The sequence below is a fragment of the Dromiciops gliroides genome, chromosome 1 (assembly GCF_019393635.1).
Source record: "Dromiciops gliroides isolate mDroGli1 chromosome 1, mDroGli1.pri, whole genome shotgun sequence".
Classification (NCBI taxonomy): domain Eukaryota; kingdom Metazoa; phylum Chordata; class Mammalia; order Microbiotheria; family Microbiotheriidae; genus Dromiciops; species Dromiciops gliroides.
This window is the reverse complement of record NC_057861.1, coordinates 481,408,301-481,422,748: the sequence shown is the minus strand read 5'-3', so window position 1 is coordinate 481,422,748 and position 14,448 is coordinate 481,408,301. Positions and strand designations below refer to the sequence as shown.

At 39.7% G+C, this 14,448-nt stretch overlaps 1 protein-coding gene across 1 annotated transcript in view; it reads left to right on the top strand.

The window, feature by feature from the left end:
- The window catches only part of FOCAD (focadhesin), a 380,224-nt gene that overhangs the window by 134,973 nt on the left and 230,803 nt on the right, over positions 1-14,448 (top strand). Inside the window, exons 10-11 of the mRNA XM_043979236.1 lie at positions 2,596-2,798; positions 5,830-6,087. Of these exons, the coding sequence (XP_043835171.1) occupies positions 2,596-2,798; positions 5,830-6,087 (461 nt within the window). The remainder of the gene's footprint in view (positions 1-2,595; positions 2,799-5,829; positions 6,088-14,448) is intronic.

The window sequence follows — 14,448 nt, the reverse complement described above, 5'->3', positions numbered from 1 at the left end:
AAACTATCCCCTTCATTTATTTGTTTATTTTTTTGGGGTGAGGCAATTGGGGTTAAGTGACTTGCCCAGGGTCACACAGCTAGTAAGTGTTAAGTGTCTGAGGCCGGATTTGAACTCAGGTCCTCCTGAATCCAGGGCCGGTGCTCTATCCACTGTGCCACCTAGCTGCCCCCCCTTCATTTATTATAACACAGTTACATTCCTTCACAAGTATTTACCATAACTGTTCAGCCAATTAGTTTTGCTTCATGCTTATTCCTGCATTAACCAGCCTTCCCTCTTAGTCTCTCCTCTCCTATTTCTCTTTCTCTTCGGTGTCCCCTTTTTTATGAATTACATTTCTGTTCTCAACAGTGTGTGGGAAGTCTTGCCTCCTTTGCCCAGTTTAGATGAGAATAAGCTTTGTATAGGTTTGTACCTGCTAAGGCTGATTATGTGAGATAATTTCCCCATACCTTTCATTCTACTCTCCCCACTCCCTCCACCACCAAAGTGTATTTCTCTTCTTCATTGTCATTATGCTTTTAAGATCATCCAGAAGTTACTTCTAGGCCCTCTTGTATAATTTGACTCCCTCTATGACCCCTGATGATGGATGGTATTATATTAAAATGTAAATAATTTTTCTGTGTTTAGTCTCTTCTGATTGTTTTCTCATATTTACCTTTTAATTTTCCTTTTGAATCCTGTGTTTGCATTTCTATGCAGTTTCAGCATGTTGGAATTTCTCTCATTTCATTAACTGGTTCTAGTTTTTCTCCATTTTTTACTGAGTTTTTCTGCGTAAATTATTCTTACCCTTACGGCTGTAAGCCATTGCTTTCTGGAACATCATCTTCGATGCTTTCTGCTTCTTTATAGTGGTTGGCTGCTGAATTATATGTGATCCTCACATCGATCTGTCAGTCAATCAGTCAGTCAATTAGCATTTATTAAGTGCCTGGTATGAGCTATAGTTTAGTGCTGAGGATAGAATAAAAAAATGAGATAATCCGTACTAGCTTTAAGCTTATATTTGAATGAAGGGACAAGTATTGATGTCATATATAATATATATAGCATATATTTTATTATAAATATTTATTCTATGTTTATAGATACATAGCATATATAGAGCTAGGTCATATGCATATATACATGTCTATTTATACTCACTTATGTAAATGTGTATGTATATGATTTGGCCTCAACTTAACTTTCTAGCTCTTTCTCTAGGCTCTTTGCCTAGGCTAACTAGATCAAACTACTAGCTTTTCTCTGGCTCTTCTCTGCTTTTTGCATCCACATGCCTTTGTTCATCTGGTTTCCTCTACTTAGAATTACCACTAATTGACTGTAACCTCAAGTAGGCTTCTTAGCCTATTTGTATCACAACCTCTTCATTTGTAAAATGGGAGCAGGGTTGGTTAGCTTTAAAACTCTAAGAATGTCCAAGTTCACTTGTTTTTACTTTATTTCCTGTTATTGCAGGCTCATGCAGTTTCAGATTTGCAAGGGGATTGTAGGGGATATGTAGCCCCATCTCCTCATTTTACAGATGAGAAAACTGGGGTTCAGATTTTGTGACTTACCTAGCATCACTGTAAGTGCTGAAGTTGGGACTTGAACCCTGGATTTTGACTCCACATTTTTTTCCCCTCTTGACTGCACTGCAGTGTTTTACATATATTAGTTCTGTAAGATATAAATATTTGTTAAATGAATGACCTGAATAAATGAATAGTTAGATTAAAGGAACTGTTACATATTAGGGGTCACCACTTTAATCATCACTATTGGTTGTGACCATTGAGAAGACTGGGTTTAGTATGATAGCATTATATACCTAGAGGTAGAAGGGAAGTTAGTCAATCATCTAGTCACATTGTTTTTATAAATTAGGAATTTTTTTTGGGGGGGGGTGAGGCATTTGGGGTTAAGTGACTTTTCCAAGGTCATACAGCTAGTAAGTGTCAAGTGTTTGAGGCCGGATTTGAACTCAGGTCCTCCTGATTCCAGGGCTGGTGCTTTATCCACCACGCCACCTAGCTGCCCCCTAGATTAGGAAATTTATGTTAAATGAAGTAACTTACCCAAGATCACATAGGTGATGAATAGTAGAGATAAGCTTTGAATTCAAATTATTTGATTCTAAATTGAGTGCTCGTTCTTTCATCATAGTTGTGTGTGTGTGTGTGTTGTTGTTGTTATTTTGTTTTTTGTGGGGTTTTTTGGCGGGGCAGTGAGGGTTAAGTGACTTGTCCAGGGTCACACAGCTAGTAAGTATCAAGTGTCTGAGGCCGAATTTGAACTCATGTTCTCCAGAATCCAGGACTGATGCTTTATTCACTGCGCCACCTAGCTTCCCCCTCTTGCATCACGTTTTATGGCAAATAGGAGTTAAGATTGAATTTTCTGTTTAAGGAAAATAATAGATTTTTCCTCAATGATGCATAGTAGGTGACTTGCAATGTTTGCAAGCAGTATTTGCCTTTTGGTTGTTGGCCTGACCCTGACCTTAAAGGTAATATATGACTGTTACAGTAAGTATCTTCTTATCTCTTTCTGATATTGATTTTTTTTTTCCGGTTTAAATGATTGTTTTTTGGTGAATAGCTCTGAAACTCCTCTCCTCTGCTGGGACCAAGAACATCCCAACCTCATCCCTGCTGTTGGTGATGCCGCTACTGCAGATTTTGTCATCTACAGCCTTGGAGGATTGTATCTCAGCTGAAGATGTCAGCCCCTCTAGGCAAGAGCTGGCTCTGACCCTCTTGGAGATGGTGCAGCAAGAGGGCTCCAAAGAACAAAAACAGTTGGTAATGCATGAACTTTTGCTTCTCTTCCACAAAGTGCAGCTGTGGGATCAGGGACTTGGCAGGCAGAGATTTCATTTCTTAGCAGTAGTCAGTTCAGGCTTTAAACCAAACTGGGCGGCAGCTTGGTTGAGGGCAGGGGCCTGGAAACGCCAGTCCTCATGCTGAGTGTCGTTCTTTGCTTTCCTACCCAGAATTCCAGCCCCTTCCTGTACAGTTGCATCTGTCTGAGCAAGTACCTGCAGTATTGCTGTTGTTCCCTCCTCTTAGGTATATCCATTGTCATTCTCTCTTTTTACCATTTTGCTGATCTCTGTTTAGTTCATTGAGCTCTGATCCAGGATCTATGCCAAGCTTTACTAGTCTTTTTTTTTTTTTTTCAACTGGTCTCCCCCCCCCCCCCCATTTTTGTCCTTTAGCCTTTTCCATTAGTGAAATGTAGCTTTACCTCCCAGCTTCTTCTCTTAGAGGGATTGAATGAGGATTAAACGAGATAATGCAGGTAAAGCATGTTAAAGCTTCTTGGAGAGAGGTAACTACACAAATACAAGGCCTTATCACAGTCCTTGTGTTTTCTGTAAAGGCGGATGTGGCTTTAATCACAGATGCTTAAAGGTACTAGAGGGATAAAGCCATTTATTATTCCTTGCTCCAGCATGCAGCGGAAATTAGTCAGCCATTAGAGAGAAATTGAATACATACTTTGGCTTCCTAAATCCTAATAGAATAAATCTTTAGAATTTGTAATACATAGTTTATTTGTAATGTGAGAGAGGGGAAAACAGAAAGTGGGGGAAAATCAACCTTTGGCTGCAGTAGTAATGTGAGGAGAAAATGGAAAATATTACCAAGAAAACAACCTGCTCTTAAGCTTAAAATCAATCAATCTCTCTCTCCCTCTATCACTACCCCTATCTATACCCCCCCCCTCCCTCCTCCCCCCCCCCCCCCCCCCCCAGTAGTAAACATCAAACAGTGATTGATTGATTTCTGCGTTGCAAGCAGGAGGAGGACACATTATGTTTGACAGTTTTGGTCATTTTAAAATCACAAGTGATATTTACTGAGAATAAGCTTCCATCCAGAGCCTATTTGCTAAGTCACTTGTTTAATCAGGTGTATTAGAACGGTGACTCATTCAGGGTAATAGTTGTACTTTTTCTTTAATGGTTAGTGAAGCAGGGTTAAAGAAAGCAATGCAGTTAGGCCCATAAATGCACAGCTTATGATACTCTGCCAATTTCTTGGGAATTTATTTGAATTGGGCTTCTGTAGCCACCCTTTTATTTATTAACGAGTTAAAATTTAAGCTGAGCTTAAATGCTTATTGTTGGCATCTGCACCTGCTTGCTTGTGGCAAGTATACCATAAATCAGATTTTTTTTTTAATTGCTCAGACCATCTCTATTCTGTAAATGAGAGATGTCTGTCTAAAACCTCAGCTCTCCCTTATTCTCCTCAGCTGTGCTCTGATCAGGACATAGGTTTGGAATCAGAGAACCTGGCTCCAAATTTTGACTCCCCTGTTACTAACTTCCGTTGCCATCAACAAGTCACTCTGGGCCTTAGTTTCCACATCTGTCTAATAAGGGAGTTGGACAAGATAGCCTGTTAGGTACTTACCAGCTCTAAAAATATGAGCTTTGATATTTAAATATGATGAGTCTTGAATTCCGGTGTTTCATTCAGAACTACAGGCATTATTCTATGGTGTTATATCAAATATTTTGCATATAATTGAATTTTGTAGTTATCTGTCTGTATTGATGGAAGTTTGAAAGGCTTTAAGAAAAATGTTTAACTTTTTCCAATTTCTTTTTTTTTTTTTTTTGTGAGACAATGGGGGTTAAGTGACTTGCCCAGGGTCACACAGCTAGTTAAATGTCAAGTGTCTGAGGCCGGATTTGAACTCAGGTACTCCTGACTCCAGGGCCGGTGCTCTATCCACTGCAGCACCTAGCTGCCCCTCCAATTTCTAAGAACATCACAGATTATCCAAATTAGGAACTTGTCTTCAGTGAGTGATCTATTGTTCTTTAAGTGTTTTCGAGAAAGAATTGCTTAAAGCATTTCACTTCTCTTCATTCCAGAAAAAAAAAGAACAAAAATGCAAACATTTGTTGCAATTTAAATTCTAAAGTGCTTTTGTATTTCATTTGTTCTCTGAGATAATGAGAGAGGATTAAAGAGAGATTCGGAAGGACTGATTTCTTTTATTATTAGACCTTATTGGACTGGCATTTGGACATAGAAGGAACTATGACTTTAATGTGGAATTTTCTCCCTAAATTTTGTGTAGACCTCCTGTGCTGTTTTCTATTTCAGAAATTATGTACGTATTACTCCCCTAACATACAGCCAGAGCACTTGTTTATTTTCATGTCCAAATGATAACGTTGGCTTCAACCAGACCTTCCAACATAAGCTGATTCCTGACAGGAACTTAAAGTAGGGCTTTTCTTTCAAGGTAATTGTGTCTTTTTCGATGATGATTATTTTTTCCCCTATAAAAGTGACTTGCCTTTGAGAATTATTTGTAATTAGTTATCATGGTCTCAACTTCATTTGGTAAGTAGAGCTCTAATTATGAGGAATGGTTGTGTTAGCCACTCGATAAGGAACTTTGAGCACTGTTCTAACTTAGCCTTTAGTTTAATTCCAGACTTTTAGAATTCTAAACTTTAGAAAAATTAAAAAAATTTGTTTTGAAGGAGGGGAAGAGCTCTTCAACAAGAGTATTAGATGTTGACATTTATTCGGGCTTTAAAGCTATTCGTTCTTTCCTTTCAGTCTCATTACAAATCTGTCAGGTAGATAATGACAGATATTCATCTTAGAGATGAAGAAACTGAGGCTCTGAGAGGCTGTAATTTCGTTGTAGTTTTAGCTTATGTAAATAGTGCTTTAAGTTTTGTGAAGTTCTTTCCTCACTGCCTCATGATGATGGTTATAACATTAATAATTTAATTTGAAACATAAATATCCTGCTGAAACTCCTTCCCATTTTTTATTAGCTTTTGTCATTATTTTCCAGATGTCCTTCAAGCTTGCTTTCCCTGTAACCAGTATGTATTATCCAATGTTTACAACCTGGAGAATCCTTGAACAAATGAAAGAAGAGTCCACAGTATGTGATTGGCTGTCTTCTGTGAAATCATTGCTACCTATCACCACCCACGTTCCTGTACATGTTTTTCTTCTATTGTCTCACTTGCTCCTTCAAGAAAAAGGAGAAAATCTTCGCAGTGTACTGAGGGCCACCACGGAAATAGCCAAAGCTGACGCCTCTCAGGTGAGGTTGGTTCAAAGGAAAAGATGGGGTCGACTCGTGATTGTGGGCTTCTGAGTGTTTCATTTGGTGCATTATCCTTTGCAGCAATTTAAACGCTACCCTGATTTACTTCCTGTATTCCACGTTTTCCCAATTTTCTGCAATCTTAAATAGATTTCTTCTCAGAGGTACAAAGACATTTTACATCCTAAGCAAAACATACTTATGAAGAGAAATCTGCTTTAAGTGGGGTAGTGGGAAGTGACATAGGAGGTTCTCCCAGTTCTTGTATTTGGTAGGATTTTAGACCTGATGAGTCCTGAGGTCCTTTCTAAGATTCTGCAATTCTAGAAGAAATGAGCTGTGTGTACAGTTGAAGAAGTGGAACTTGATGGTGTTTTTACTCACTTTTAATAATATGACTAGATCGTATAATAAATATATAGCAGTGATTTTTAATCTAGTAATTTTATCAAGAAAGATTAAATATATTTTTTTCCTCATATGTATTTCTTCTTTCTTATCTTAATGAAGAGGGAGTAAGGCTAAGGTTATTGTTGTTTAGTCGTTTGAGTCACGTCCAACTCTTCTTGACCCCTTTTGGGGTTTTCTTGGCAAAGATACTGAGTGTTTTGCCATTCCCTTCTCCAGCTCATTTTTAAAGATGGGGAAACTGAGAAAAACAGGTTTAAGTGACTTTTCCAGGATCACAGGGGCTGGATTTGAAATCAGGTCTTCCTGATTCCACTTCCTGATTGAACTATCCACTGTGCTACCTAGCTTCCCCCATTCCTAAAGTACCTTCATACGAAATTAATCTCGGAAGTTGATACAGTGAAGAAAAGTCTCGGTTAGACATTGAAGACACCCGCGTCACCCACTTCATCTTGGGCGATTGCTGGTTGTCTTGACTTTTTTCTTGTCACTGGACTTCAGTAATTCTGGAAGAGAGAGTGAGGCTGATGTTTTTGTGTACTCTACCTCACTTAAATCCAATTCATGGACAAGTCAAGACATTACCCTTTGATGTCATTGGTCCTCTTTGAAAATGAAGGATAAACACAATAATTTCTCTGGGTCTTTGTTTCATCATCTGTAAAGTAAAGGGGTTTAACTAGATGGTACCTGCCAACTGTATTAAGGATCCTACAATACTACGGTTGCTTGTCTCTGTGCCTTTGCATTGGCTGTCTTCAGTCCTTATCTCTGTCAGTTAGAATTAACTGGCACCTTCTACATGCAGTTTCTGGATTCTCCCTACTTGCCTTGACCATAAATTATCTTGTATTTATTTTTGTATGTATTTTGTATATACTTATTATATATGTACTTGTCTTACTTGCTCTAGAAGATAAGCTTCTGGGAGCTTGGACTTTTTTTTTTAAATGTCTTTGGTTTATAGTAGTAAATATTTGACTGATTGATTCTCTTTCAATTGGTGAGTGAGTGAATATGCTCCACTTTGTATCTGTTGCTCTGCCTGGTTTCAACTCCATGGAACAACATGTGCCTCCCAGGATAAGCTCATCACTTCTACACTCACTACCATGCTGCTAACTTAAGGCTTGCTTGATATCAACTCCCTCAGCCTCTTCTTCCCTCTGACTAGAGGGCTGGGGGCTGCATACCAAATTCCTCCTAATGCCTTTATAGAGGACTGCACCTGGACTCTCAAATCATTCATTCCATCTTACATCTGCTGCCCTCCCTGCTTTCAACCCCATGGAACAAGATACCCTCTGGTGTCTGACTTTCCCGCCTCCTTTTGTGTGTTGTGTCTCCCTTTATATTGTAAGCCTGTTGAGAGCAGGGACTGTCTTCCTTATTAGTTGCTATATCCCCAATACTTTTGTTTTTGTTTTGTTTTTTTGCAGGGCAATGAGGGTTAAGTGACTTGCCCAGGGTCACACAGCTAGTTAAGTGTCAAGTGTCTGAGGCTGGATTTGAACTCAGGTCCTCCTGAATCCAAGGAATCCACTGCACCACCTAGCTACCCCTATCCCTAATGCTTAACACAATTCTTGGCACATTGTAGCCAATTAAAAATATTTAATGGGTTGGATTTGATTATACTAGAATGAAAGAACACAGACTCAACCAGTGCACTAAAGACAGCTGGCCCTAGACCACTAAACCTAACCATGCTTGATATTCTATCTTTGTATTCACTCTGGCCATCTTTTCAACTGCTTCACCCCACCTGGAACAGCAGGAAAGTATACCTGGTAAATGGGAGAGCTAATCCACTTAACTTTTTGGAACTGCTACACTACGCCATCTTGATTGTTGTTATTTGTCTGCCCTCCCTTCTTGAAGAGGACCATGACAGACATCACTTCGTGATGTCATGACTTGCAGTGAATTGGATTTAAGTGAGGCAGGGTTGTGCAAAGTCACCAGCCTCACTCTCTCCTCTGGAGCCATCTGGGTCTAGTGGCAAGATATACATCAGGATGACTAGAGATGGCCCCAGATGTTTTAAGGTCATTGGGGTTAAGTGACTTGCCCAGGGTTACATAGCTAGTAAGTGTCTGAGGTCAGATTTGAACTCAGATCCTATCAGTTTCAGGGCCAGTGCTTTATCCACTGAACCACCTAGCTGTCCCACCATCTTGATTAGTGGTGAGTGAATGAGCACAAACAATCCTACCTATCTATCTGGCCCCATACCACTAGATCACACTATGCTTTGTATCTATCTAGATGTTCCCTAGGAAGCATTCCTCATTCCAAGTCTTGTGCTGAGCTCAGTGATCAAACCAGTATAACCATTGTTCCTGGAAAGGACACGTCAGTTGAGTGCCTTTTGGATCAATTCACCATCTCTACCATAGATAGCACATCTCCTTAGTGCCTTGTTTTGTTTTGTGGGGCAGTGAGGGTTAGGTGACTTGCCCAAGGTCACACAGCTAGTAAGTGTCAAGTGTCTGAGGCTGGATTTGAACTCAGTTCCTCCTGAATCCAGGGCTGGTGCTTTATCCACTTTGCCACCTAGCTGCCCCAATTCACCATCTCTGTAACTCTCAGTTCATTCCCTTCCCTGGTCAGCATTCCCTGGCATATATTGTCTTAAAACTAAGCTCCTCGAAGACAGATATTGTCTCATATTTGTATTTGTATCCTGAGTGCTTAGCACAGTGTCTGGCACATTAATAAACACTGACTAAATCCCGTTTCATTTATTGCATTCCATGGGAACTAGTCTTTGAGGTCACTTTGGTTGTTGTTGAGTCATTTTCAGTTGTGTCTGGCTCTTTGTGACCCCATTTGGGGTTTGCTTGGCAAAAATACTGGAGTGGGGGCAGCTAGGTGGTGCATTCGATAGAGCACTGGCCCTGGATTCAGGAGGACCCGAGTTCAAATTCGGCCTCAGACCCTTGACACTTACTGCCTGTGTGACCCTGGGCAAGTCACTTAACCCCAATTGCCTCACCAAGAAAACCAAACCAAAACAAAAAATACTGGAGTGATTTGTGATTTCCTTCTCCAGTTCATTTTATCTAGACTTCCCAGAGTAACCTGTATATGATGTCATATTTATCTTCCCCTACGCATAGCTCTCATCATGCCACTATTTTACTTGAAAACCTTTCATGACTCCCCTTTGTTAACTGAATAAATTTCAGGTTCCTTTACCTTGTTTTTAAGGCCCTACAGAAATGGGAGTCAGCCTCCCTTTGCAATATTTTTTCTTGTTGTTTCTCACTTCTTCCCATTCATGTACCCTGTATTCAGCCTGAATAGACTCCTTATCATTCCTCTTTCTTCCTTTTGCTTATGCTAAATCCATCTTCTCCCATCCCATCTTTGCCTTTTGTAGTCCTGCCTATCCTGTAAGGCTCAATCCAAAGGCAGCTTCTTCTGTTCAGTTTTCCTTGACCTCTGCCCCCTCTTTTTTTTTTTTTTGCAGGGCGTTGAGGGTTAAGTGACTTGCCCAGGGTCACACATCTAGTAAGTGTCAGGCATCTGAGGCCAGCTTTGAACTCAGGTCCTCCTGAATTCAGGGCTGGTGCTTTACCCTCTGCACCACCTAGCTGAGCGCCCTCCCCCCCCCCTTTAGATTAAAAAAAAATATCTTTTCTCTGTACTCTCATAACACTCAGTATATTTCTTATGCACTTACTACAATTAGGCGCTCAGTACTCTTAATTCTTTTAAAGCTCATCTCAAGAACCATTTTCTGCAAGATCCCTTTTCTGATTTCCCCCAGTTGTTGGTGCTTCCTACATTCACACAGTAAGTGCTTCATAAATGTTGATTGCCTGCTTGACTTACTTACCTGTGCATATGTTGTTCCCCCCATGTGTTGTATAAACTTCTTGAGGACAGGAGGTGGTTTGCTTTTCTCCTCATCCCTAGCACCTAACACCATGTATGGCACTTAATTGGTGCCTGGTAAATGTCTATTAAATTGAATTTGTTCAAGGCATATCTCAAGGGGTTGTGATGTATTTAGAAAAGAAGGCAAGGTAATAACAAAAGATAACAAGTTTCAAAAAGCTGAATACTTCTAAAAATAAATTCTGGATGATCTCTATTCATTATTTGAGGTTTAACAAACATATATTTTCAAGGTCTCTTGAGCTTTTGACAACACTGTCATCATGTTTTACTCATTTGATAAAAATCAGCCAGAAATAATTGTTAATGACGCTTGGTAGTTAAAATGCAAAGCAATGTTAATGCAGTGATGATACTTGAAAAATTATTTTTTGAAGAAACTCATTCTTCATTCCTAGAAACGTTAACAGTCATGACAAAGGCTTCACTCCCACACCACATTGGGTTTACTTTGTGGATGACACAAGCCCAGACACAAGCTCTTGGCAAAAGTTCAAAGATTTTTTGTTTTCTTGGAGGGGAGTTCATACAAGAGCATTCTGGGTTAGTGATCCAAGAACTGAGCTTCCTGTGTGAATTCCTGTGGTCGACTTGAAAGTTTTAAAAGCCTTAATTTTATTTAGAAATGGGTTTTTGAAAATCATAAATACGCTATGCTTTGGTAAATGGAATCTCTATTTCCTTAAATTAGTACCCGTTGTATTTTATCTGGGAATAGTAGTTGCGAGATGCATCTGTTTTTAGTATTTATGTTTCAAGTACAATTTTTGCCTTTCAGAAACTCTGAGCAATGTGATAGGTAGTTGTTCTAAATTCTGATGGCTATAAACCACTCTCACTGCCCGGAGCCTTCCCTTTGATGGTAGCAGAAGCATTTGGAGTCTTAATGGTTATTTTACTTGTTGCCTCATCATCGTTTTTCAGCTTATATGCCTACTTGAGACTCTGGAATTCTGTTGTCACCAAACCATGTTCTTTAAAATCCTGTTGTTCTTTGGGTGAGAGATGTCAGAGTTTAAGCAAGAACATTTTGATGGTAGTGATCTTTGGACTGGAGTGGGTTAAGTAGGGATGTTCATCTTCTACTCCGTGGAAGGGAAAAAAAGAAAATAGGATGCAACCTGAATGTTCCAGGGAAGAAGTCTAGAGACCTCAAATGAGGAGGAACCCCTGGCCTCTTGAGGTAGCTTGCCTTACTTTTGGATAGATTTAATATTTGGGAAGTTTTTTCTTCTGTTGAACCAAATTCTGCAGTAAAATCCCCAGAACCATTTCAGACAAATTGGGTTTTTTTGCCTCAATTTTCCTTGATTTTTTTTTTGAACCTTTGATTTGACATTGATTCCTATCAAATCTCCTCTTTGCAGATTTGTTTTTGTTTTTTTTGGTGAGGCAATTGGGGTTAAGTGACTTGCCCAGGGTCATGCAGCTAGTAAGTGTTAAGTGTCTGAGGTCAGATTTGAACTCAGATCCTCCTGAATCCAGGACTGGTACTCTATCCACTGCGCCACCTAGCTGCCCCGCTCTTTGCATATTTGACTCAGCCTTCTACCCTATTGAAGTATTTTTGCAACCTGACTTCTAACAGATTACTTGATCCTCCTAATTTTGTGTCATCTTAAATTTTGATGAGTCTTATTACTATCTGTGCCTTTATCCTAGTCATTGGTAAACAATTTGGGACAAAGACAGATCACTGTGACACTCTGCTAGAGACCTGATTTCAAGCTCATATACAAGGGTTAAAGACTAGTTGTTCGAGGTATCGGTCAGTGAGTCAGTCGGGAAGCATTTATCACGGTGCTAGGCCCTGTGTTAGAAGCCCTAGGTATACAAAGAAAGGTCCAAACCAGTTCCTGTTCTCAAGGATCTTATATTCGAGCGGAGGAGACAACATATAAATAACTAGGTACACACAAGATATGTACAGAATAGATGGAAAACTGTCTTAGAAGGAAAGGTGTCAAGCAGTTGAGGGGCTTCCTATAGAAGGTGGAATTTGAGCCACATTTTGATGAAACCCCAAGAGAGGAAGGAGAACTGGGGGGCATTCTGATTATGGGGGACATAGGCAGAGGCAAAGAGACAGGAGATGAAGAATCTTGTTTGGGGAACTGTAAGCACACCAGTGTTGGACTGAATAAGGCATGGAACGGAGTAGGATGGAAGAAGAATGGAAAAGTAGAAAGGAACCAGTTTGTGAAGAACTTTAATTTGAGAATAATTGACATGTAATCATGCCAGTAATTGGGGGCCACCAGAGCCCCTTGAGCTTTGTGATGGCTTTGTCAGACCCACTGTTCAGAAGAATTATCTTGGCAGTGGAATGGAGGATGGAATAGAGTGGGGATAAGCTTGAGGCAGGGAGACTGTTTAAAAGGTTCATTTCAGTAATCCACATGAGAGGTGATGAGAGTTTGAACGAGAGTTGTGACGGTGAGACAGTGGATACATTTGACAAATAGATAACTGCTCTGTGTGAAGAGTAGTCACTTCTTAATGTTCTGTACTTAGCATTCAGATTTGTTTTTTTTTTTCTTCTTCGTAAAGTGGATTTGTAAAGTCCAGCTACATTTTTCAGAAAATCAAAAGTTGAAGACTTCAACCGGAATACCCTATATTTCCTTAAAATTTCCCTTAACTCCCTACCCTCCCACTTCCTTCTTTTTAAATCAGAGGTGTTTAATCTCTCCTTTTTGTGTTTTATTTTGATAGGTGTGTGTTCATGTGGCTGGGATGATGGAAACCTTAGAAATCTTCTCCTCTGTGACTTTTTCATTGTCTGCTTTTTCCACTTTGTAAAAACATTCACATTTTTGGTTGAATTCAAACCATTTGTATGACTGGGTTCATAACTAATGTCCTGTTGGCTGGTTTTATGCCTGTATTTTATCAAAGGAGAGATAGTTCTAAATCTATTAAAATTGTAGATTCCTGCTTGGCTTTTCTTCAGGGTCATAAGCCACTTTTTAGCTTAGGAAACCTTTAGAATGTGTGAACTCTAATGGTCTCTGAGTAGCTGCTGTGAGAAAATGAGAAAATACATTATGTAAAAGAGAACTGACAGAATCTCTGGTCAGATTGCCCTCTGTTCTTTTTTAACTGATTTCTCACCCCGTGATGTAACTCCATTCACCCCTCCAAAAAGAGAACAGAAAATGCAGTATTTTTAATGTAGAACTCTATAATCTCTAATGCTTTGCTACTGTTTTCTTCAGCTATTGCATCAATTATGCCAGGGGAGTGAATCTGAGAGAGTGTGCTAGGCATGAGGGAAGTAAATAGAGAAAAATTCCCAGGTGTCATGCTATCCACCCCATTTGGACACCCACTTATTTGAGCATGATGTGTGTCTCTGTGTCTCTGTGATGATTCGTGGAATGGAATATGTTTTTACCAGGCCTTTTTTTCTAGCAATGGTTTCTGCTATTTCACAGTAGCATAAATTTAGACTAAGAATGGATCTTAGAGGCCATGGAGCCCAACTGTCACAATTTACAGATGAGAAAACTAAGGCCTAGACTAGTCATGTAGCTTGTTAAAGGTGGTATGCTTGGTGAGTGCCCAAGGTCAGATTGGAGACCAGATCATCTGCACTCTAGGCCAAGCATGAAACAAAAAGTAATTTTTTTGGCTCTTTTTTTGGGGGCGTGTGGTGGGGCTCATTTTCAAAGAAGCAGCTCTGATGACAATTTCATGCCCCTGCTTGGTGTCAGTTACCATTTGATTGAGTTATTTCTTGGTACATTTTTTGACTTTTTGAGCCACCTTAGAGCCTTCATCAGTGGAGAAGGGTCAATTATATTGAGGTTTTTACACATTGCTTCTTCTTCTTCTTCTTCTTCTTCTTCTTCTTCTTCTTCTTCTTCTTCTTCTTCTTCTTCTTCTTCTTCTTCTTCTTCTTCTTCTTCTTCTTCTTCTTCTTCTTCTTCTTCTTCTTCTTCTTCTTCTTCTTCTTCTTCTTCTTCTTCTTCTTCTTCTTCTTCTTCTTCTTTTTGCGGGGCAATGGGGGTTAAGTGACTTCCCCAGGGTCACACAGCT